This window comes from Ciconia boyciana, chromosome 1 (assembly GCF_034638445.1).
Source record: "Ciconia boyciana chromosome 1, ASM3463844v1, whole genome shotgun sequence".
NCBI lineage: Eukaryota > Metazoa > Chordata > Aves > Ciconiiformes > Ciconiidae > Ciconia > Ciconia boyciana.
In genome coordinates this window covers 143,251,370-143,276,141 of record NC_132934.1, presented here as the reverse complement: position 1 = coordinate 143,276,141, position 24,772 = coordinate 143,251,370, and the positions used below count along the sequence as shown (strand labels likewise).

The 24,772-nt window shown below is 40.6% G+C and overlaps 1 protein-coding gene across 1 annotated transcript; it reads left to right on the top strand.

Annotated features, from left to right (window-relative positions):
• The first annotated feature begins 1,467 nt into the window (after positions 1–1,467).
• Positions 1,468–23,048, top strand: XG (Xg glycoprotein (Xg blood group)). Its single transcript, XM_072853119.1, has 9 exons — positions 1,468–1,541; positions 12,597–12,638; positions 12,978–13,034; positions 16,879–16,914; positions 19,508–19,573; positions 20,485–20,541; positions 21,231–21,269; positions 21,557–21,676; positions 22,880–23,048. Exons 1-9 carry the CDS (start codon positions 1,481–1,483, stop codon positions 22,894–22,896), a joined length of 495 nt encoding a protein of 164 aa, XP_072709220.1. The 5' UTR covers positions 1,468–1,480; the 3' UTR covers positions 22,897–23,048.
• Positions 23,049–24,772: the final 1,724 nt, after the last annotated feature.

Here is a 24,772-nt window from a genome sequence, read left to right as displayed (position 1 = left end):
AATGATACATAAATTGAACTTTAGAGCTTCTATTACTAGCTTAAAAATAGTTAAGCAGTGTGATACAATAAGCCAGGCCTTTAGAAACCATTCTGCTGGTTCAAATTTGGAGGGGGAGTGGGGAAGCTGACTTACTTGAACATCAAGCATCTTGAAGATCTAATATCACCGGGTTTTATCAGTCCAGTTTATGTTGTTGCATCGGTTTTCTTGTAGTTCGCATAAAAGCATGAATTCAGTGCACACACTGAATCGTATATTCTGGGTGACTCAACAGAAATGCGCTTGGGGCCAGCCTGTGCCCCACATCAGACTGGATCACCCAGCAACACCACGAGCGTACAGATCGGCCATTCACGGTAGCAGAGTATTTTTGCCCCAGTCAAAACAGCGCTGACAAAAACACCCGCGGCTTACCCCCCAGCAAAAGGGAGGACGCACACCAGGCTCCTCGCTGGCGCCAGGCGCCAGTGCAGTCCAGTTCAACAGACAAGTGTGCTGGCACACGTTTGCTAGAGACAGGCTATGGCAAAGCGATTTAAATCACATTAGTGATTTTAAAGTGTGTTCATGGATGGATGGATGCATGATTTTTGTTCATTTTCCAAAGCTTTGTGTTCTCACGCTCGGCACTATCCGAGATGTCTCTCCGTGTAGGATATGCATGGATATTTATATTTAAGAATATATCTAGATCAATGGAAAAGATCATGACAGACAACATTTACTTTGTGGAGATAAGCATCCGCCAGGGAGCTGAGCATGCTTCAGTTCAGTAGCCCGACATCACATTTTAAGTTTATAAAATTAGGGGGTTTTGTCATCCCTCTGTAGACAATTCCCAAGTCTCTGCAAAGCAGATTCTCGGCCTCCACGTCCCTCACTCGGCAGCTTGACTTAGCGGTTAGGACTCTGACAGGAGTGCCTTTATCAGCAGTTATTGCTCAGCCAAAAACTGAGCAGGGAAGCAGCACTTGGAGGACAGAGTATATCTGAGAGATTTTTTTCAAGTACACTTCAGAGAAAGACGGTCTCCTCTCACAAGCTACTTGAGCTCCCGCAGCACAACGCCCTGCTTTGAAGGTGGGGATGTCAAACAGGTTGGCTTTGCCTCTGGGGAGGAGGTGGATTCAGGGCGTGCTGGCTCCCTCCTCATTGGGTGCTGCTGCTGGTTCTCCGGCTCTCCATGCTCCCTGCCTGGGCGATAAATAGATTTCTTAGAGGGCGGGTGGCACCTACGGTGCTGCTCACGGCTTGGCTGTAAAGGAGTCGTCTGCTTTTGTTACTTGTCTTGTACTAGAAGAGGTTTTTAGGGACTTCTCTCTCTTCCTCGGTGCTTGAGTGTGATGGTGAGGGAACTCTTTGGACAGAGCCGCTGATTCCAAGTGTCTCTCTCAAACCTTGGCACTGCAGTTGCAACGTCTACCGTCATCACTTGGAAAAAAACAACCAGTGCAATCAAGGCACTGCACAGAAGACCATGGGGAAATTCAGAAGTATCCTTCTTTTGTGCCTTGGCTTTCTTCTAGTCCATGTAAGAGGTAAGTGACCTTTGCCTTAGCTTATTTCTAGGGAGAGATTATTAAAAAAGAAAAAAAAAAAACAAAAAAAACAAAAAAAACCACCTAAACCCCAACCCCTAAAAAAATATGCTTGTTTATTTAGAAATTCTTGCTGGCATTATTTTTGTTGCTACTGTTTTGTGAGAAGCATTCAAGAGTGTTTACATAAGTACTGCTGCAGTTTCTAAAGAGATATATATCTTTTGGATGATTGCTCATAATAGCCATGCTAGTTGGAGTTTGTTTGTTATCATTTCTTATTTTCTCTTTAGTGTTGCTCCTCTAAAATTATTCACAAGCTTGGACTTGAGTATAAACTTTCTAAATGGAAGCTGTAAAATGAGAGCTTCCAGGGGAACTTAAAGTTTCCAGAGATCCTTAGTCAAATACTAAGTTCAAGTTTTTAGAGCTTTTGTTGGTTATTGATATTTTGAAACATATTAGTTACATTGTAAAAACAAATTCTGATTCAGTTTAAAGATGCTCATGCTTTCATATTGGTGCTCCTGCTTTAATAATTATAAATTAATAACTTATTAACCTTAGCCAACATATTCCTGAATATATAAAATCCACACACAAGCATACATATTTTTGTTTCATGTGGGATTAATGAAGAATTGAATACATTTTGTACGTATTTTTTGATGAATGAATAGCAGTTGGGAAAATGTAGTCCTTTCATATTGAGTTGTTTTTCTCTACTCTAACATAATTTTCTTTTAGCAAAACATTGCGTAAAACTTTTCGATATCAAACCAAATAGGATCATCCTCATGTGCATCTGCCATGTAGTGTACTTGTAACCTTTTCTTTTTTTGTACATTAGCATTACTTCAAAAACTTGTAGCACAGTGTTTGACTGCAGGAAGAAATCAGTCATTAACCACTCGTTCCACAATAGCTGCTGCTGCTGCTCATCCCCCCACCACCCTGATTTAAATGGAGTCCTTAGGAGATCTTGCAGTGATGGGCAGTGAAAAAACCTTGCCTTAAATTAGTGCCATAGTTCCATTTTAACAAATGAGGAATTACCTGGAGGTCTCCAGCTAGTAACACGGCATAGAAACAGCAGAGCAGTAGGACCCTGCTGGCCTGCCCTGGAGTATGTTGTGAACAGCGATGATTCACACAGTCTCTCATCACTGGCATGCAGACTTTCTTGTTCTGGGAGACTCTCTTATGTTGGATATTTCTGTTCAAACAATCTGAGCATGGGCAAGCCAATTTCCATACACTCTATCACTTTAATTACAAGGATAGCCTAACCATTCTTGCTTTACATGTGCTAATTTAGAGCCAGTTCAGGCCCTGCTTTGGGGAAGAAGTCATTGCTGAAAGCTGCTGTGGGTTTGGGGCACAGTCTTATGACTCTGGAAACTATTTAATCCACTTTGAAAACCAGGATGAATTATTTTAAGTCTATGGCAACAGCCACTGAATTTTATCATCAAAGTATTTACCATGGTTCAGGGGACACTTCTCAGTCCTAATCAAGACATGCTATGAGAAGGGCTTGGCCACGCTGGTGAAAAGGTGGTCTAAGTCCTTATGATAGGAATGTCTATAGCATACTTCACCTTTTTATATACAGCCTTAATTCTTATCTAAGCTGTAACCATCTGTGATAGCTTCTAGAAACTACCATGCCACCACGGCCAGGCCAGATCACATCACTCCCCTTACCATCTAGCATCTCTTTTATGTCTGGCTATCTTCAGTTAGTTGGCTAGACTACCTTGATGGACACATCTCAACAGAAGCGTGGCATAACCAAAGACCACACTGCACAATGGAAGTGAGATCTGATATAGTTCAGAATCTTACATGCTCACTGCAGTCTTCCATACTTTTATCCACACTCTTCGGCTTTTGTTATTTCCAAGCTTACGCAGGTTACGTGAGGTCTCCCATAAAGTTGAGCTACAACAACTAATTGTCTGAGTGGCTCTTAGCCCAATCCAAATGAAAGAAACTTCATAGAAACTTCTTCCACTGAAGTTCATGCTAACATCCCACGTCAGTGACTGCGGCTCGGCTCACCTGTGGTAATTCAGCTTTGGCTGTGTCTACACTGCCCACTTAGGGAGTGGTAAGGCACAGCTTAGGTCCTAGTCCCCCAGTAACTGAGATCATGTACCTGTTTGAAACATACTGCAGGTCCCATCTGGGCCGTACGCCGGTGTGTGTACCTGTAGTGGGGAAGCAGTGCAACTTGAGGGCTCTCTCCTACACGGAGCTGGAAAGCAGCTGAGATTATATCCTATATGGAGCTGGAAAGCGGCTCACTCAGACCTGACTGCTCAGAAATGCTCCTCAGGTTCCTGATATAGATATAATCTCCATATCCATGGTCTTTAAGACCAACTGATAGATCACATGTTTAGTCAGTAACAAAGACAGCACAAAAGTTGATGGTGTTTAAGACACACTAACTTTACTGCATCAAGTATTGCATGCTATGCAGGTAAAAGGAATAGCATTTATTGCTAGCCAGTAAACCATGAACCGCTGTCCAGCTAAGGCTTACAAAGATGTTGACTCAAAACTAACTGTATTCTCGGTTAATTAGCTAGGCACTTTATGGGGAGCACATTACAGACCTGTTTGGATTTGAGACACTATGCGACTTAGTTTTATCAATAACGTAGTTTTCACTGGAGTTAAAAGACAGAATGGGAGAGATGAAAAACACAGTCCTGTTTTTCTTATACTGCTCCATCAAGCTCCAGTCCTTGCTGTCACTCCATGTGAGGTCCCTGTGTACGTGCCGAAGCACTCGCGGTATCAGCAGGGATATATCAGACAATGAATTCTCCTGTTGCTGGGTGCCAAAACTATTTCACTCCCAATACCAGAGCTGTTATCATCTGTAGGCATGTCAGTGCTATCATCCAAGGTTCTGATTGCAGTTTGATAAACAGACATACCTGAACTGGTTGAAACACTAACAGCAGCGCTGTTGCAATATCAGAGCTTGGGAAAGAGCTAACAACCAGTGTGGTTACTCAGCTTCTCGGGTTCACTTTTCAAACATTGCTGCCACATTGCAAGCCTGGTAGAAGTGCCCAAACTGCCTATTTTCAGTATGTATTTTTCCCTCATTTGCATCAGCGATTGTCAATCCCTTTCCATCCTATTGAGGGTAATAAATAAACAAATAAATGTCATAATTCTTTCAAGATTAAAAATCAATAAAAATATGCCTTTCTGTGGCATTTTGCCTTGTAGTTAGGAGGAGAGAGATTCGGATTGTTTTGATCAGAGACTTCTTTCTTTTCCACAGGGGGGCTGACATCTATGAATGTTATGGGAAAATACTGTCTAAAATCTGATCTGTAGTACAATATCTCATGAAGGCAAACAGGACATCCCAACTGAAAAAAGGGCTTGAATGGGTTATGAAAATATAAGTCTCACTTCCACTATATAAGCTTTGCCTGTCATCAATGCATTTTTTAATTCCTGAGGAATTTATTTAAAAAGCTAAATCACAGCAAAATATTTTCAAAGGGCAACAATGCTCCAGATTAAATGAAAACAAAGACCAGAGTAGGCACTAAGATTAGCAGACAAATTAAAGCAAAGTCCCTCCTTATGTCCTAGGTCTTATAACATTAGTGGTGAAGGAACCAGGAGCATAAACTTCACACCAGGAACAGTCCTGAGTTAACAGCAACAAAGCCTCCCAGACCACAATCTATACCGCATCAAAACCTTAACTCTACCTTGCCGATTACCATTGAGATATGAGCCAGATACTTCTGTTCGCAAAGATCGTACAGATCATTTGTTTCCTGAGCATAACAAAAAGAACAAAATGGTAACAAAAAGAACAATGGTAACAAAAAGAAGGCTGGCTCTTTGTTCAGAAATCCAACCCAGATTTGCAGACCATTCTGCATGCCAAGACTCTTGATTTCTGTTCCCTCCGAAGGCTAAACTGCCAGATCCTCTTCTGAGTCTCCTGCTTTTGAAGTTCAGATACCAACTGATGCTCCATCACCCTTTGCCCAGGGTCATTCAGAGAGGCTTCTCTCTGCACTCCAGTGGCATGTGCAGAGGCTTCTTCCGCTCTGCAAAGGGAACCTAATTGCTTTTCTCTTTTAATCCAAATGAGATGAGAGGTGGCTCCTGAGATTCCGCAGAGACTTTGTTGCCGAACAGACCTGCTTGCTGACATCCAGCAACTCTTTCCAGCATTATTCTTGTCCAGAAAGCACATTCTTAATGGCATAAAACAGAGAAGATGCAGGCCTTGCTTCTTTGCTGTCTTGCATCTTAAACACACAAGCAAAGAACATGTATGAAACACCCTGATCATCCACTTCAATTTGGCAGTGTCACTAACCCCCTTGGAAGCAACATAAATAATCATGCCAATGGGCTACCGTGACTTCAGGGGGCACAGGATTAGTTATACAACAGAATTTCTGAAACAAATTCAACTCGATGTTAGTTACAGAATAGCACTACTGAGAACTGTGCTACCCATACTGAAGAGATAAGGTATTTTGCGTGTATTTTACCAGCGTACTTGGGATGAAGGTGGGATGAGGACATTAAAAGACACTCTGTGAGCAACAGAAATAACAAAGCTTGGCATCTCCCTGACCTCCCGCGTTATCTTCAGCTCCTTCTGTTGTCTCTAAACTACCAGCTGGGGAAAGTGTGGGTTAGCCAGCTGGTACTTAGGCAGTGAGTGGTCACTCAGAGAGCCCAACACAGCTGTTGCTTGTGCCACACTATAGGGTTTCAGTAGGAACACTCATATATGTCTCTTGTTTGAGCCTATCTACGTGTACAGTTCTCATGTAATGTGACTGTCATTAAGCCTGACACGCTCAGACCAAATAGCTGAAAAGGGCTGACAGCTTCACGAACCACACAGGGACAGAGAGAAGTTTTGGCTGGACAGCCCAGGCCATGGCCTAAGCTCTGCTTCCTCGTGGCACAAAGCTGAAAATCTGAGTTTCAGTAAGATGTGCAGAGATATGGTGCTGCTTCATCGGAGATCCCAACTCCTTTGCTCTGCCTGTAATTTTACAGCACACACCAGCTTCTTCTGCACTCACTCTGAAGCAAAATATAGAAAATTATATATGTTTTATTTTATGTATGCAGGGCATATCACATAATAAAGAGCAGCAGCTACCTTTGAAGAGCTGTTGTTTGTCCACAGCAAAGCAAACACCATCGAACTAGAAGATTTTCTTTCATGTTTGATGAGACCGTGCTGCACAGACCTAAAGCAGTACTGCCACTCTTGCTTTATTAGTGCATCTTATTTGCTGGTAATTATTTAAATGTGTTATTGTATGAATAAGTGAGAGAGACCTTTTAATTTCCCTTGAATTCAAACTATAAACAGAAGTGGCCTAGAAAAAAACATGAAGCCAATAATCAGGTCCATATGCTCTGGTCTATGGACTGGAACTTAGTTCTTAATTACAGATTTTAAAGCATACTCATTTTCCACCCCAGCATCAAGGGGTTGTAATGGCAATCATTGTTAATGGAATGAAAGGGCCACGATGGAAGAAAAAGCTACAGTAACCTCGTCAGGATATATGGATCATGAGAGTATTACGTCAATGAAATAGTACCCACTCATTGAGATTTTGTCCAAAGTGTCCACTCTGGGGCGTAAACCTTTATGTTCTCCCACAACTTTTCTTACATGAGTAATTTCCTTTAAACAAACATAATTGCTTCCTGAATAAATTTGGACCAGTAAACGGGTATGTTCTGAATCACATACCTGGGAGAATACATCCTATTTTCTCATTACAGGGGAAATATGTCTCATGATTGTGTAATAATCAGAAATTATCTAGACAAAGAATAACTTACCATTTCAGCTAAAAAGAACATAAAATGGGTCCCATGAGCGATTTCAGTACCATATTGTTCCTTTTTAGAAAATTTTTGTTCTCATTTGTGAGTCACCCACTTCTTCCTCAGTCTCTGCCAGCTTCATAATGTTTTAAGCTCATTGTATTCACAAAACAATTCTTATTTAATTACACTGAAGAAATAATTTCTGTTCTTGTTTTTAAACAATGTAAAATCAACTTATTTTCCCTTTCTGTCTAGCTCACATTTCTAAGTTAGTTGCTTGCAATTTATTCGTAACACAGGTAATCTCATCCCAATAATATAACTGCTAGCAAGGCACTCAAAGCCCATTAATTTAATGACATAAATGACAAAAGGATTTATCTAACATACATGTGCATATATGCATTTAAGATGTATGTCCACACACATGTATATACACATATAGACACATTTTCTCACAGATCTTAGCTTCATTTTTAATACTAGACTATGCATATTAAATGCTGGAGAAGTTCATTTCGTTTGCCGCATAACCTGACTCTCATTGAGCAAAATTCATACTGTCTTATTTAAATGTGTGTCATTTTAATGGCCACAAGCTTTGTTCATATGGATCAAGCGCAGGACTGAGCCTACTTATGGAGATTAAAAATTGCGGAGTGATGCCATGGTAGCCTTTTGTCAGAAAACTTCTGACTACAGTCGTAATGACAAACAGGTAACATCCACCTGCAGAATCCAGCCTTGTTCCTCGTAAATCCTCCTCAAAAACGGTGGGACCTCAGACCCTTGTGATCAATCAGCTCACAGTTAAAGGGTGATTGATCTGTTTAACATTTAGGTCACAAATTCAACCATAGGCAAAAGACGCTGCTGTCTGCATTTTAGTGACTGGATATTTGGGTCATGTTTTCAGAAAACCAATATGGGCAAAAGTTTGCGAACACTAAATGCGCATGTGTCCGAGGACACGACTTTGCAGGGGACTGCCTTGGTGGGGTAAGATGACCTCAGCTCTGTGATGGTTCAGCAGAATGTGTCATATATTCAAGGGAACTTACTAAAAGCTGGCTCAGTATCTCTGTGGCAGACAGCAACCGTAACAGTCTCCATAGTAGAGCAGGTGGACTAACAAGGATTTTATATCACCAGCCTTCCACACATTATATTTAAAAGGCTCATAGAAAGTATGGGCATTAGAGAAAGCAAATGTCCTACCCGAAAGAATGATGCCTGTAAAAATAAATGTAGTAACTTTGAAATTTAAGCTACTATATTTTGTTGCTCGACTTTATGGAGTCTATTCTCTCCAGTCTGGCTGCTACAGAGAAGTCTACTGTTAGCTGTTTAGGCCAGCTCTACACTTCAGATTTTTATAGGCACAGTTACATGTGTTGGGTGGAGACGAGGGAATTACATCCCAAATAAGACTGGCAGTGCCAGCAAAAGTCCTGCTGGTTGTATAGATCATTGTGTTTGAGCAGCTAGTGTAAACATAATTAAAACAGGTCCTTTTGCGATACAAACTGTATATCCATCTGGAAGGCTTGCTTTCTTAGCTTAGCATTTTCTCATTTGCAGATAAGGACTGTTCTGTGGTGTCAGGTAGGAGCTTATAAGCATTTTCTCAAATTCTCTGTTATGAATTGTTGTGGACCACCCAACAAAAAGCACTATTACAATAACTGTATTTCTATGTAAAAACAGGGATACTCCCAGAAGAAAGGCTAGAAGTGATGCCAAGAAATAGCATACCAGCCCAAAGCAGTAATAACAGAGATAGCTCTGAGATAATACCTCCTGCATAGCTGAATCTCTTCATAACTTTATCCAGGTTAAAAAAAACCCAACAAAAAACACACACAAAAACCCCCAACCACATAAAAAACCCCAAAGAACAAAGCTGTCTTCTCCCCACTAAAATTTCTTTCGTTCTCATTTTCATCAGTATATTTCCAGCTGTTTCTATTATGGAAGCTGGTCAAAAAAAAAGGCCATTTTTACATGTGGAAAATGAATTTCTTTCAGTCTGTTTGTTCTGTGAAGAAGCTTGACTAATTTATTTCCGTTGTCATTTATATTCAGAGTTCCCTGAAGTGACTGCAGTTCCTATTGAGCTAAATATTCTCCGAGTCTCCAACGTGTTTTTTTTTTTAGACCCACCATTTTGCGGGTGAAATCTAGGCTGTTCAGCTATTTAACCATCTGTTATCCTTCCAAATTAGGTTCTTAAAATGTCTAGGTGCAGTCTCAGAAATGGTAACGAGCACTTACAATTCTGCTCCACAAAATCTTACTCCTTACAGTCATTTGATGTTATTACTGGAGGACGTCGGGATGGAAGTCCAAGCAATATTTTGGTTTATTGGAATATCATTTACCATGCTGCACAGATGTCCACATACAATATGCCCATCTGTCAAGGTTTATATTTACATAGCCAAAGAGATTTCAATGTAGATTCCTGTCTTACTCCCAATCAGTCATTCTGTGTTGGTGTCTGTTTATTTTATTACTTGGTTTATCATGAGAAATAATTTAAAAAAAACCAATCTGAATAATTTCTGCAGGGGATTTTCAGGCTTCTTTTTTCTCTCCTTAAAATTTCTGTAGTTGTCTTCTATTTCTCCCTTGCTGTCTCAAAAGAACACCTCTTGTCTTTTCCCACTTTTTCTGATAACAGAGCAGACATACAAGAGGAGAGGGAAATGTCAGTATTGTCCAGAAGGGCAGATGTTAGTAACTATTTCAGTATGCTGGTTTGCTTTGGTTCTCATGCAGTTGGAAGCATCTGCATCACCTTGTTTGAATTCCATAATCTCTTTTGATTAGATTCCTCCTTCTATTTTTTTCTTTTCCCTAACTTCAAAGAAGTACTGTACCTGGAAGTTTTCCAGAGCCGTCCTTCACAAGACAATTTTGTCACATTCTCGCATTAGGACTTTGGTAGCTGCTTTCCATATCACTAGTTCTGCGTGTCAGGACCTGTAACAAAGGAGCTGGTTTGGCCAACAGCTCTTCGGTGTTACAGAATTATTTCTGATGACTCACTCTGACGAGAAATGGTTTGAATTCTGCCGGCAGTATCCTGCAGCAGCAGGGCTCAGGTCAGACAGCCTCTTTCAGCACTCAGGATGCCAATCAAGAATGAAGATTTATCCAGAGGACAGAATCAAAGGACAGTCAAACTTAAGTTGCTCGTATTGTTGGCACTGAATAAATGCTTCAGAAAAATATAATTTGAGAAATAATATAATCTGAAAAAAAAAAAAAAAAAGGAAGTTGAGGCAAAGCCAGGATGTGAGCCTGTGGGTAGGGGTCTGCACTGGCATGAAATGGTCCCATGGCTGAGCAGCAGCATGGCAGTGACAGCCCATGGGCAGGGGCTCAGGGCCAGTAAGGGCTGGGGCTGTCCTCAGGGCTCCGGCAGGGACTATCTTTTGGGGAAGCCACTTGTCAATTTTATGTATTCATGTATTTTAATGGATTCATATAAAAAAATAACCTGTCAGGGTCTTGGAGTATTGTCCTTCTAAGGACCCAGTCCAAAGGTTACTGGACTTAGCTACGTTGGCTGAGTGGCCAGGGCAGGGGAAGGAGAGGTGGTCAGACGAGGTGACACTCCAAGATCAGTTCAAATAAGAGATAAAATGCTACTCTAATAATATTAATGGGAAAGCTTTATGCCGTTATCTGCTTTTCCTTTCCAAACACAGGTTTGTCATAACATTTTATAGGGGCAGTTTTGCTTTAGAAGCCATTCGCTATTTTGCATTCCAGCCTTGTTTTATCTTTTCCATCAGACACCAGCTATAATTAAGTTCACACTTACGTGAAAATCGTCATGGGAATCAAAACGTTTCTACTTTATGCTCCTGCGCTGATTTTTATCTGAGGATCACACAGTGTTTTACCACTGATAATTAATCTTTCCAGTAGCTCTTTGACACAGGCGAGAGCTATTATTCAGGAACAGTAATTAATGTGAAGAATGCCATGAAGATGGACAGCACCTGCCGAGAAGAGAGGGCTGAGCTGAACTCAGAGCTCTGTCGTGCTGGAGAACCTCTGATGGCCTCTCTCTGTTCCTCAGTTTCCCCACCTGAACAATGATGCCTTTCTTGCTGTGAAGTGTTCAAGAAAACACTTCATCGAAGAGTTAGGTATTAAGGCTTTCAGACAGGATAATATATGCAGATCGAGAGGCTTACTCGATAGAGCACAGTAAAACATTTCTGCTTAGGGAAGCCATGGCACGTTGTGACTTTTTGCAGGTTTGTGCAGGCTGATCTTATATTTGGTGTGCAAACATGAGGATGGTGAAGTTTCGGTCTGGATGAAAACTAATGGATACATACTCTGCAAAGAGGTGTTTCATGAAGGCTGTATATTAAAAGGAAAGTGGCAGACTGTAGAGAGCGGAAAGTAAAACTCACATGAATAACTGTGTGTGTTCAGTTCAAAGTCGTACGCTTCAGTTTATACATTTTAAACATTTTCCAGTTTTATTTACTTGCTAACTTCAAAGGTCAGGATGCTAATTGCCCTGCTGTGACATTTAATGACATCATTGTCACCTAACACAGAACAGGAAGGGTTCTTGTCTCCCCTTCCAGATTTTTGAAGGTACAGCATAAACTAAATTAGGCAAACACATCTTTATATCTTTTACTGCTGGCACGTTACAGGAAGAATTAAAAAAAAAAAGTTGATTCATGTTACAAGTGATCACAAGGCATGCTTGCCAGTCAAGCTGATCTCTGAAGCTGAGCTAGTAAAACAATAATGGAGATGTTAAATGTTCTCACCTAATGATTCTGGTTTGCAAGCAATGCGCTGAATGCTGCTTTCAGCCGTCTTCTGGCAATAGCCCCTGTGCCCTGTAACAGGCAACCTGTGTTCTTCAAAGGCATGTTTGCATGGTGGCTGAGTATGGGTAACATGAGAGAGCAGCTTTGCGCTACCTGAACGAATAGCTTCTTTGAATTACATGAGCCCATCTCGCGTGGTCATTCAGGACTGCACAGGGCAGGGACAACAGCTGACAGCTTGCTCTGCGACTGCTCCTGTTTGGATGGATTTTTCTTTTGCCTCTTACTGGTGTTCTGGCTCTGTCCAGAGCCCTCAGACCTGGAGGTCATGGAAACCCGCCCACTGACTTAAGTCTCTTCCCTTCTGTCACCTTCCTTCTAGGTCAACATGATTTTGATTTAGCTGACGCTCTTGATCACCCAGGTAGGTAAATCTCCTATCCTTATTTTACTATGGCATTTAGACCCAATAATAAATCTTAAGTCCTTTTCCTTGAGGCCTGGAATATGAAGTGGCTAGTACTTAAGTTAAAGATATACAGAACTGGGAAATGTTGGATTTCAATGTTTCTGTCATAAAATTGAAATTTTCTTTAAAACAAAACAAAAAAGGCTTCGAAAACATATCCCTTCATTTTTAGCTTCTGCCGTGATACATAAAGATTTAATGAATGCAGCTTTCTAGATTTGCAGATACCTTCTTTGGATCAGTTGAAAAAGTGTAAGCTGTTGTTGTTTATTGGCATGTTGTTGTGTCCCACAGAAGACATAATTACCAGGAAGCCTACAGTGATCAGAAGACCCACAAGGCCTGTGCTGAGTGAGTAACGAAGACAACGGGTCATAGCTGATTTTAGATATGTAGAAACTGTCTCCCATGAGATTCTTGATCATATTTGCTGATGTGCCATAGCTGAGATCATTTATGTGAATGCTAGCTGACTTCTGTATGTAAAGTAAGTGTTTTTTTGACAATTACCAATTACATGTCTTTACTGCTTCCAGTAAGGCTTTAGAGCATGACTGGCCACTGATGGCATTTTATTTCCTGAAGATCTTCTTCACACTTTTCCAGCCTGTACTGAACTCCCTCGGGAGTATAACAATGGGTGACTCTTGCTAAAAATGGGTAACTGCTCTTCTACTTTTTTTTCCCTTACCTTTTCTTTTAGCATAAATATTTATGATGATTGATAATGGACTTGGAAAATAATCAGAAGGTATTCTGATTCTTTCTTCTCCCCATGTATTTACTTAATATTCTCTAGTATTGATTGCCACAAAGACCTGTGTCAGAAAGGAAAAAAGGCTCTGAACAGCGGAGAGGACCAAAAGGTTTTAGCTGTAGTCCTGAGGATGACAAATGAAGATTTCCAATGAACACTCATTATTGCTGGAAAAACCAAACCCCAAACAACAACAAAACCACACATGCATTTATGATGGAACATTTTATGATAACATAGAGATTTTCCAGCTAAACTACACTGAAATAAATTTCTGGCTAGCAAACAAAATGCTTGAATCAGGAAATGCTGGATAATATTAGCCCACACAACAACTTTCAGTCTGTTTCTGGATAAACATTGCAATAAGTCTTTAGGTACACGAAAGCAGTTACATTTTCCACACAATTCTCTGGCTCCCTCTTTGAACAAACAGGGCAGCATTTTGCAAATGTGGTAGCTACTAAATCCTTTAACGGTTGCATTCTTCCTTCCCACTGGATTTTGCAAAGAAAGTCTGTGTCTAGCCTAGATTAGAAGTGTCGGTTGTAAAGTACTGCTAAGTCACTGCCCTCTACTTAGCTAGCTGTCCTGACTTCCTTTAAAGTCAGTGGAGAGAAATCAGCATGTCTAGGGACGGTTTATATCACCCTAAACGTGGATTTGTTCTCATCCTAATACAGACATTTCTAGTAGGTTACTTGGATCGTGCCCTAAGAGACTCTGTCCTCAGTCATGTTTAAAGGTAACCTCAGGATGCTGCTATCTACAGTGAAGCTGCCTCAGTCAGGTGAAAGGAATTTGATTTTTAGGGACTCCTAAATCTGTTAGAGATATGACTGTTGGATGGTTATCTGCCCTATCTGAGTCAACTTCACTAATTCTTGGGAGTGAAGAACTCCATGTTTTTCAGACCATTTTAGAATCTCTTTCAGCACTGAAGAGGATTGCAGGGATTTTAAAAGCAATTAAAACTAATTTTTTAAAAGTGTTAAAAATCAATTACTGGATTTGGAAATATGTGCAGAAAGATGATACTAAAGTATGTCCTAGCATCTGCCTGATGCTTCGTCTTAACCTCACGGTTTCCTCTATGTCTCATTCAGCCAGTATCATTGAGAAATGAGGCTGGCTGAGATGATGAATTTGGTTGAGCTGGGGCCAATTACTGTACAGGCCATGTCCTCTGGGCATCACTTCCCACACAGAAACCTCTGCCCGAGCTGAAGCTCTCCTGTAGGCACCTCCCATCTAGTGTAACAAAGTTCAACACAAAACTTAATGGAAGGAGAAGGTGATGTTTATTTACAAAATCTCTAAGTTGATTTTACCCACCCACATTCATCCTGCCATTGATTTAATTCAGCCACACACTCAAACCCACATACTCGTGAGCACCAAGATGTGTGTGCTCAGGTGGTCTGGTGAGCATCATGTGCAACATGGGACAAGGTACGCCAGCTCCTGAGTCCTTATCCTGTCTTTGTGGTTCTTCTTGATCAGAAATGACAAGCTAGTTTATGTACAAATCTTTTATACCCTTTAGGAGTCATCAGCTATTATGGACAGGTCCTTTGCCTCATAATCTTACTTACTTCATCATCTCTGAACCCTAGGCCAGGTTGCTGCCTGCTCTCTGATTTTGCTTGTTTGGGGTACACAGACTAAGCCTACAGTTTATTTTCTGGGTGGGCAAACAGGAACAGTAATGGAATAGGTGATAAGCTGCAACCTTTGGTTTTAGAGTGCCCTTTTGCTTTTCCTCTGCTGACAAGTCATCTGTGCTGTTGTCTTCACAGAGCACGGGTCTGCTGGTTTTGACAGAAACAACACATTCCTCAGTTTTACTGCTGTGAACGATGACCTTTAGTGTCTGTTCTTTTAACCCTTTGCTCTGCTGTTTCTTCTGGTCCCTACAGACACACGCATTTCCATTTATGTTTCATTCATATCAACCTTAGCATTTCTGCAACAAATCTCTGCATGAGTCCTCCAGAGTGGAACCCTGCATTTTACCTGAATTCTTCATCTCAATAATAAGTCGAATCCAGTTTGCAATTTATTGCTTCTTACAGTGTTAGTATTTGACACATAAAGGTATTTTTGAAATGCAACTCTCTGCTGGCCAGACACAGACAGGATCAACACCTGGCTTGACAAGAACAAACCGAGTCATGAATTTGATTATTTTCCTGCATGATTTCCTGGTGACATCAAAGCATTTCTGAGTCATTACACAAATGATACTAGATACTGTGCAAAAGCAGCTTCCCACTCCCTCTGGATATAAAGAACACATGAAGGCAGACTTCCGCACCATGATGCGTTTGGATGGATTTTCCTGGGTTTTGGGAATTCTGATACAATTACAATGAAAAAAAATATATTTAATTGAGTGTCTATCTAATTTTCTGTGGCAATAAGCATTGGTATCAAAATTTGGGTAGATTTTGCTGCCCCTTCTGATTCATTCCAGCACTCCACATTTATAAGGAGAAAGAAAGGGATCCTTGGAGTTCTAACATCCATCTAATATATTTCTGCTTATTACTCAGTGACCTTTCAGAGCTCACCGTCATTCCATACACACCCTAAAATATCACCCATATACTCATATCCACACCGGCACATTGGAAATGGGGTTCCTCTTGTTTATACATCTGCAGCTCATTGACAAATTGTTTATTGGATGGAAAATTCCATCCCAGGTACAGCAAGACACGTGTATGCTGCTGGGAGAATGGCGCTAGCCTGTTGATTCACTGCATAACATGCACATGCAGATATCTAAGTATATTTTTAAACCTTTATAGCTCAGCCAAAGAAAAACAGACTGTCACCCAACCTCAGACAGGTGCCTATGATTGCTTGAAGCAAAAATGTTTATGTCACCATGACCCTTACATAAATTAGTTGATTCAATTCTCTCTCCCTAAGTAGGATTATTACTTCCCAGTATTTGTTCTTGAAATGGGTATTCAGTTTTTGCAGTTCAACAAATTACACTTAAGCAAAGCATGCATATAACAGTTTTAACCACAGATATAAATGCTAATAAATAAGTATATTTAAAAAATAAATACTTTTCAATGTTTTAAAATAGCTAATTTTATTCATGTACTTACACATACATTAAAGAGGTACTGATCATGATTCCACTATGAGATTTATTCTGAGCTTATTTAAAGCAGGAATAAATCCTTCATATTTTGAGTGGAAAATATGATCTCTTTTGTCAATTACTTTGTGGAAAATATTACATTCTATACAAGTTTTCAAGAAAAGTGGAATACCTTATTTGAATTTGTGGGCCTGACCTGAAAAACAGTTGCTTGTCAAACATTCAGTTGTATATTTTCTATTAAAAACTAACATCTCACTTCCCTCAAGAATGGTGTGGTACTCACTTCTCTACATCTTCCTCCTTTTAATTTTTAGACAATGATCTGCATTTGGGAGATGCTTTTGGTGGGGGTGAGTACTCTCTTCTTTTCTCAGATATAATGGTTGGGGGTTTTTTGGTAGTCTTTTTCTGAAGTCTGCCTAATTTGTGAAAAGAGATTTCAAGACTGTAGGAGGAACTGTAGTAATGGGAGTAATTTCTACTCATGTACACGTACCCCATTTCTACCCATGTACACGTACACAGCAGGACGGGCTGTGTCTGGTTGCCAGCTATGGGAGCTTGCAGGCTGACTTACCTGTGTGAACCAAAGTCAGCTACGGTTTACATTACCATGCCAGGCTACCACGGTCATGGCTGGGGAGAGGATGTACTGCCCATTCAGCCGTGATGGTTCAGGGTGGTGGCCTCTGGCAGAAGGCTGAAGACAACAGCTGATGGCAGTAGTTTCTCCAGCTACCAGAAATGAGTCTTCCTAAGATTAGGAATCAGAGGTAACAGTGGATAGAGAGAGGTGTGAGCTTGTTGTAGCTCTGCTGATGCCAAATCAGAAACGCTGGAAGGAATGTTTCAGAGATGAGCACTGATGGATATGATATAGCTTGGGCTTGCAGCAGTCAAGCTGTTGTAAACTGCTATAACTTCCAGGTATTTCTATAACATCCAGACCTGACCCAGGAAGTATTCACCGTACTGCGCTGAGCTGTGTAGACATATGAAATCCTTGACTTTGAGAATTTTTCCACCACATTTTGTTTAGCGTGTTTGGAGGTATAGCAAGGATGTGATTTACTCTAGAAAGGTTCTTGCACACTGAAATTGTCTAAAGTGCAAGTAGTATTCAATCAAAGCCTAAAATTCCACTTGAATCAAGGCTACACAAAAGAAAAATTACTTCTCAGGCCATTGCACAGAAGCTCTGAATTATGACTCCAGTCACAGTGGTCTGGTTTACTCAGGTTTCAGTCTGAGAGAATCATATCTTTTGCATTGTTCTTTCCCATTTCCAGGACTTTCCGCATTTCCAGGTTCCCCTGTGGCATTTCATGCCTGTGTTTGAATGACATGTTAGTCCACACTTTAGAAAGCTGAATCTAATTTTGTTTATAATTCCCATGTTTATACTGTCATTTCTTCCTGCCCGGACTAATTGTTCCATTCCTGCAAGTTTTTAATGAGTACTTTTATGAGAGGAAGGGTTTAGTATGTTGATTAAATTATTAATGAGTAGCCTAAGTATCTTCACTAAACCCCACCTTTTCATTCAGAGGATGGCAAATGATGTTTCCCTCAGTTTTTGTTTCTTTGTTCCATTTTCACTTCAGGTTCTTAATTGACATTCATTCATGGTATATGGGATTAATGATATGTACCTCATTATCAATAGTTCTGAAGACATTATTTTTTCACTAGCTGTGCCATAGAATATATCTTGTTATGCTTAGAGAAGACTGAATAAGTGCAGCATTATAACAGAAATGAATAACAGGATCGGTAGTTTTCTGCTTTTGTGCCATGGTGAGTCTTAGTTCGTTACACACATTTCTGGAACAGAACAAGTCTCTTCTTCTATTGAATAAAATTAATTGGGCAAAGTTTGATTCAGCAAAGCTTTAAGACTCTACCTAAAATCCACTGACTGCAGTAGGTTAAACTTGCCTGAAGTAAGGCATATACCTAAATAATTTGCTGAATCAGAACCGAAGCATTACTCACAAACAGAAGCATTATATTTAGCAGCTAGGCAAGAAGAAAACATGATAAAAGGTCATCTGGCATATATTGAAGGTGAAAGAAAGGTTAAGGAGAGGAAGAGAAAATGGTATTTATTTCTGTGACCTAACTTCGATTTATTCAGAGCTAAATTCACTGTCTGGCTATGCGAACAGTTAAATATGCAACTGAACTGGTTGGAGAAAGGGTGGCAAGAGGGGACCTACTCTATATACGCAGAGCAACAGCCTTGGGCGTTAACTTTGGCAGGTTTTGCCCTGAGTCACCTCTTGCTACTCCAGCACCATGTGTGCAGTTTGGAAACTGCTATTAGTCATCAGATCTCCTGCTCTACCCAACGCATCTGTTCCTAAAACTTTGGCACAAATTAAGGTCAAATACCAGCACAAAGTCCAAAACAACAAAGCTGAAGTCTAAGTTCGTTTTGCATTGTTCAAGAGTAGAAAATTCATCATGCGTTAGATGAATTCGGCATCTGTTAGATGAAACTAATCTCCAGATCTTAGTAATACCTGCTGATGGCACAGAGATAACCTGTTGCCTCCTGTCCAGCCCAGAACACCAGCTTCTCTGTCGGCTCTGCGTAACTGCACCACTGACACCTACAGTAACACACTGTGCTTCCCAGCTGCCAGCATTGTACAATGTTAGCACTTGCCAGAAAGACATGAAATATTTTCCTTCAACATTTTTGTGAATTCTTCTCCCATTTTCATTTTGAAAATATTCCCTTTTCTCTTTCTAATTAGTTTTAGTAGCTAGCTGTTTCTTGATACAGTGCTTGAGACTTTTTAACTAGTGACAAGGTCTTTTTCTTAATTCACCAGAGGACAAATTAGAAATAGGTATAAAATCTCAGGTTATCATACTCTTTATTCACAGCTCTCAGTTTTGCCTGTCCAACCATCTAACAATATTAATTATCAATAGGTGACATCCCAAGAAAACCTTTATACCCACGTCTTCCACCACGACCGGGAAGCCATAGTAATTCTGGTAAGAATATTTTCTCCTAAGAAAATCTAGCACTATGAGCTGTTCAGAGCAGATATATTGAATAGTTTACTCTCTTATTTCTTTATTAATAGTTTTTATCATCCCTTCCCTCCATCTCCCTTTTGTAATCACTGTTCCTGACCCAGTGTTTGGAAAGATTTTCTGAGTTTTAGTGTTGGTACGATAAAGCTTTTCCGTCTGCCCAAAATGTGGGATGTTGACTCCTAAGTGGCATGAGACTAACACTCATCTTGTTTGCCTTTTCATTTTGAGTATGTATATACTGAACCATGCTAAGGTTCAAATTTGACATCTAGCCACAGGGCGTGGATAAGCCTATGTTCAAATCCATCCTGAGATGTGCATACGAGATGGCCCTGGGGCATACCACAGGTGGGACTGGGGAGATGGATGTAAGCCTGTATTGCTTTTCAGTGTGGTCCCAGACACCCATTTCAATAAAGTGGAAGTGGCACATCTATCCCAGCTACCACCATGTATCCCATGGTATGATTGTAGTGATGAGCCGTGGACAGGTCCTTCTGGAGTCCTTCTGGAGTCTTTCCTGGAAAGGACCCACTGAATGCCTACTCCGGGAACCGCTGGGATTTGAGATGTCCATACTATATAAGGACTTGTGCTACCCAGAGCTCAAGCCCACACATCCCACAGGTGCCAATACAGATGCAGAATGAGTAGACACCAACAGTTTTAGTACTCCAGCTTCCAGGTGAATTTGAATAGGTGACCATTCAGTGCAAGACACCTGTCCCATCCTCCATGTCGAAGCTGGGATTTCAAAGGTCCCTCACCCCTCCCTAATACATTACAAAAAGACTGGACAAGGGATCTGACGGGGTTACCATTGTTCAGATAATTTTGCAACAGAAATCCTAATCTTTATCTTGCAGGAGGCTTTGATGACTCAGATCTCCTTGATGGGAAGCCTTTACCACCACACATAACAGGTAGTATTTGCCAATTCTCCTTGCAGCTTCCCCGAGCTGCAGGTAACTCATAACAAGTAACCAGTAACTCCGAGCTGGCTGGTAATCAGCTTGCTTTAGGTGTAATCTGTTTGTCGCTGAAGGTATAGGACAAGACTCTGCTATTTTTATTTAGATTAGTTATCCTTTTCCACAAACCATGGCTTTGAGCCTGAAGCTCAAACTTGAAACATATCCCTAAACATTTTGTAGCATTCTGGCATATGCCAGAACCTTGCAGGATTAATCCCCTTGAATTCAGCTAGGACAGTCCCAAAGTATGGGGCTTCTGCCAAGAACTGAAAGTAGATGCACCGGGCCTATGATCTTGACTTAAGTTATTGATAAATCATCTGATTATCTGGCAGTAGAGAATAGCTAGAGTATACTGGCCTCCCACTCCCTGTGAAATCAGCTTGATGTAGACTGCTAAGTATTATCCTTTTTTTAGAAGATAATATTCTTCAAAACCAAAGTGTCAGGAGGATGGACGGTTATTCCTCCGGCCAGCACAGCTGTCAGCCAGGACTGGAGGGGGAGCTCCTCTCTTGCAGTCCTGCCGAGCCACCCCCTTTCACCTTCTGTACGAAATCACACTTTGCTGAGTAAAGACTTTGTTCCCAAAACAAGATGAAAAACATTCATTGATGAAACGTCACCCTCTATTCCAGGAGACGAGGAGCATCATTTCAATCATGGAGGAAACACGGGTATAGTAAATAATTTATTCTATAATTTTTTTCTGACCATCATAAAATAGTAAGAAAATGTTAGCCTTATAAATGTCGTACATATACTAAATCAGGCTTTAAGACACCGTTTTCACACCAGCTGTAATGTAACATAATTACTAGTCTTCTGCTTAATTCTATTTAATGAATCTCCAATGTTTCACCAAACAATTCTCATAGTTTGGGAAAAGCACACCTTAGTAGAGAATATGCTTAAGTCAAACCATTTCAGTGCCTACGAAAAAAATCTTTCTCTTTTTCCACAGATTCAGGATTAATAGCTGGAGTTACATCTCCCATAATTTCTGCTTTTGTAATATTAATTGTTGGATCGATAGCGGCCTACTCCGCTTATAAGAACAAGAGACTTTGTTTCAAACCACATGGTAAGACCAAATTGGTTTCCAGCTTTCCGAGTTGATTTAGCGCTGGAGCAGATGGGAATTTTACAAACAATTTCAGTGGGGGCAGAAATAGGTCAGGGATGAGGCCATTTGAAAGATCTTGTCCTAAACAACCTCACTGGTCTGTAAAAGATACTGGTAATGAATGTTCTTCATCAAGGACAAGTATAGGAAGCCATAACGTGCCCAGAAGATGGATGTACGTCACTTTATGAAGGAAGTTACATAATGTGAGGTCTCTGCCACCACAGAGGTGACTGGCTGTCATGGCCCTGTGTGTGGAAACCAGCCTGTGTGGCCCAGATCAACCTCACCTGGGCCATCCCCACGTATCCTCTGGCTGGGGCCTCCATTTCAGCTCTGGCCTGGGTGGGTCTTCTGCCCCGGCCTGTGCTGCATCCCTGCACGCCTGCCCCGGCCATGAGCCTGGATGGCTGGCTGGGCTTCCGGGCTTGGCCTTGGGCCAGGCTGGTTGCCTTGTTTTCATCTGATGATGGCTGGCTCGTCCATGGGGCCCATTTGCCATCACCGCCCCTCTGTGCGTGCCCGCCACTGGGGAGGCGATGGCTCGGGCTCCCCTGCAGCTGCCCTTGGCTCCCGGCTCTTCGGGAACAGCCCGGCCCTGGCCTTTAGCTGCCACAGAGGTCAATTTAAACCTCTAACTCATGTTATTTGTTCCATAACGGGACTAACGACTGAGACATGAGTGAAACGCAGGAAGTGTGTGGAGAAGCTTCACAGGCATTTCTGAGAGATGTGGGATCCCCTGGCACTTCAGAAAGCCTCGGCCTGGGGCTGCCATAGCGGGATGCGGGGTGGCTGCTGCTGGCCGGGCGGTGGGGGAAGGCTTGGGCAGGGTTACACTGAGGAGATCCAGCTGGAGCACAGCCCGGGATGCTCTGCAGGAGGCCAGTCAGGGCCGTGAAGGCTGTTTGTGCCCTCAGGGTCTGAGAGTCGCTTATTTTCCTCTGTTTCTATGGCGGGGTGTAACTAAAGCATCAGGTCAGTGCTCCTGCAGCCTTCTGGAGATGGGGAGAGAGGCAAACGGGGAAGGCTGTCTATACCTCTCTGGGAATACGAGGTTCCCACCTGGTGCCTCAAAAGGACTGGGGCAAAAAAAGCTGAGAAGAGCTGGCAAAGGGCATCCGTGGTGGAAAAGCTGAATGTCCAATCTTCATTTTTCAGGTGGGGCTACAGTGTAAACCGCTGAAAGAAGAGTTGCCCTCTGATCACAGGCTCCTTTGGTTGGTGACATTCAGCCCACAGATCCGACAATTTTTTTCTACTTTATCATCTGACAAAAGAAAATCTTCCTCTAATGAACATTTTGTTGAGACGTTGCAATCCTACTCTCTTTCACCTGACGTCGCTCTCACACCTTGAGATAACTTTATGTCATCAAAGATGTGTTTAAAACGTCTGGGGAAGGTATTGAACTATCCAACCTGCATTCATAAACGTTGGATACGCATTTTGATTCAGAAGTTATTTTAAACAACAAAGAAATCAAGTTTAATATAACCTAAAAATGGAAAGATTTTGGTTTGTGAGCATTTGAGTCACTGAACTTTTTTTTTTTTTTTCTGTTTTCAAAATTAGCCAAAATACTTAATCCTTCTGATAGAATAGGAATAAGGAAATTGCCATTTCCATTCATACATGTTGGGACTCTTCAGTATATTTCTGTATTGTCTATAATGTTTAAGGAAAACTTGAAGTTGTATAAAGGATTACAAATTTTAATGCCTTTACTTTGTATTTATGTCTGAATTCTAGCAAAGTGAAAGGAGCTATAGATGGAAAATTCATTCTTAATTTTAAAATATAGCATGAAAAGAATATGTACATTGACGAACCACTGTTTAAAAAAAAATAAAAATGAGAGGAACACATACTGATTTTATTTATTTATTTATTTATTTATTACTGAAGTGGTGTTTAGCTCTTCTTGGGAACTGGAATTTGATGTAAATTTTGTTTCTCTTCTTGAAAACTTAGGTCCTGCTCTAGAAGCCTTTAAAGGCATTAATCTGGCAGCCTTTTTTTTTGTAAAGACCCATATTATTCATAATTTCTGTAAAGGGAAAATAGGTACAAAGTTTTCAGATGGTTAGAAAGAGTCTGTGACACTTTGTTCTATAAAATCTATGCCACACCAACTTTCAAACTTCATACATATGCAGAGGTACGGTTGATACAGTTTTGCTAGCAAGGCTGTTTCATCTTTTTCCCTTGTTCCTGATCAGCCTTGCTGTGCTAACAAATGTCCTTATGTAGACAAATCTATCAACAAAAACTAACACTTTTCCAGTCTCTCTGCCTTCATTTAGCTAACTGAATCAAAATACTAGCAAATGAATGAAATGCAGATGGGAGCTGGCAAAACTAGTAGTTTATTGCCATAATTCTGCAGTACAGCCATTTTAGATAACTCTAAAGTGTAGAGGAAATCTGTGTGGTTTTATCTCATCTTATATGTGAAGCATGCTTTTTCTTACTGAAATTCCATTGAGATGGAGGTAAACATTATTTTGTGTTTATTAAATTGTTGAGAGAAAGACATCACCTGAAAAAGTACTCTTTTCATAAAATAAAATACTAAAATTTCAAATATAATTTACTACCTAAATTATATTTGAAATGGATATATATCAGTTGCTGAGGAGATTACCATAATCTTTATTTTCATCCTGAAAGTAAGAAATTGTAATGTACATCACTTTAAATATGGAAACATCTTGACAATACACAAATGAATGAGCGCCTTTGTGGCTATCACTTTCAAATTATGAATGATAACGTATTTTTAATATGGTTTTCAAGGATGCTTGGTATTTCTTTAAAAATACTAATTTTCCATGTTAATAGTTAAAACAGATTGATATATATTTTGCCAGGTAGACATAAAGTTTCGATTAATGAAAGGTTAAAGTGTTTTGTGGTTACACCTTCAGTTGTTTGTTCAACAATGAAAATATATATTTTGCTTCTTTCTCTTGAAAATTTTCAATAAACACATACTAGGTTTTATCTAAGATGATCTGTGTTTGTTTTGTTTGTTATTTTCTGGGACATATG

Coding starts and splice junctions, on each gene's coding strand:
- XG (XM_072853119.1), top strand. CDS start 1,481: ATGGGGAAATTCAGAAGTATCCTTCTTTTGTGCCTTGGCTTTCTTCTA. Junction 19,574..20,484: donor GGGAAGCCATAGTAATTCTG/GTAAGAATATTT, acceptor TTTATCTTGCAG/GAGGCTTTGATGACTCAGAT. Junction 20,542..21,230: donor TTTACCACCACACATAACAG/GTAGTATTTGCC, acceptor CCTCTATTCCAG/GAGACGAGGAGCATCATTTC.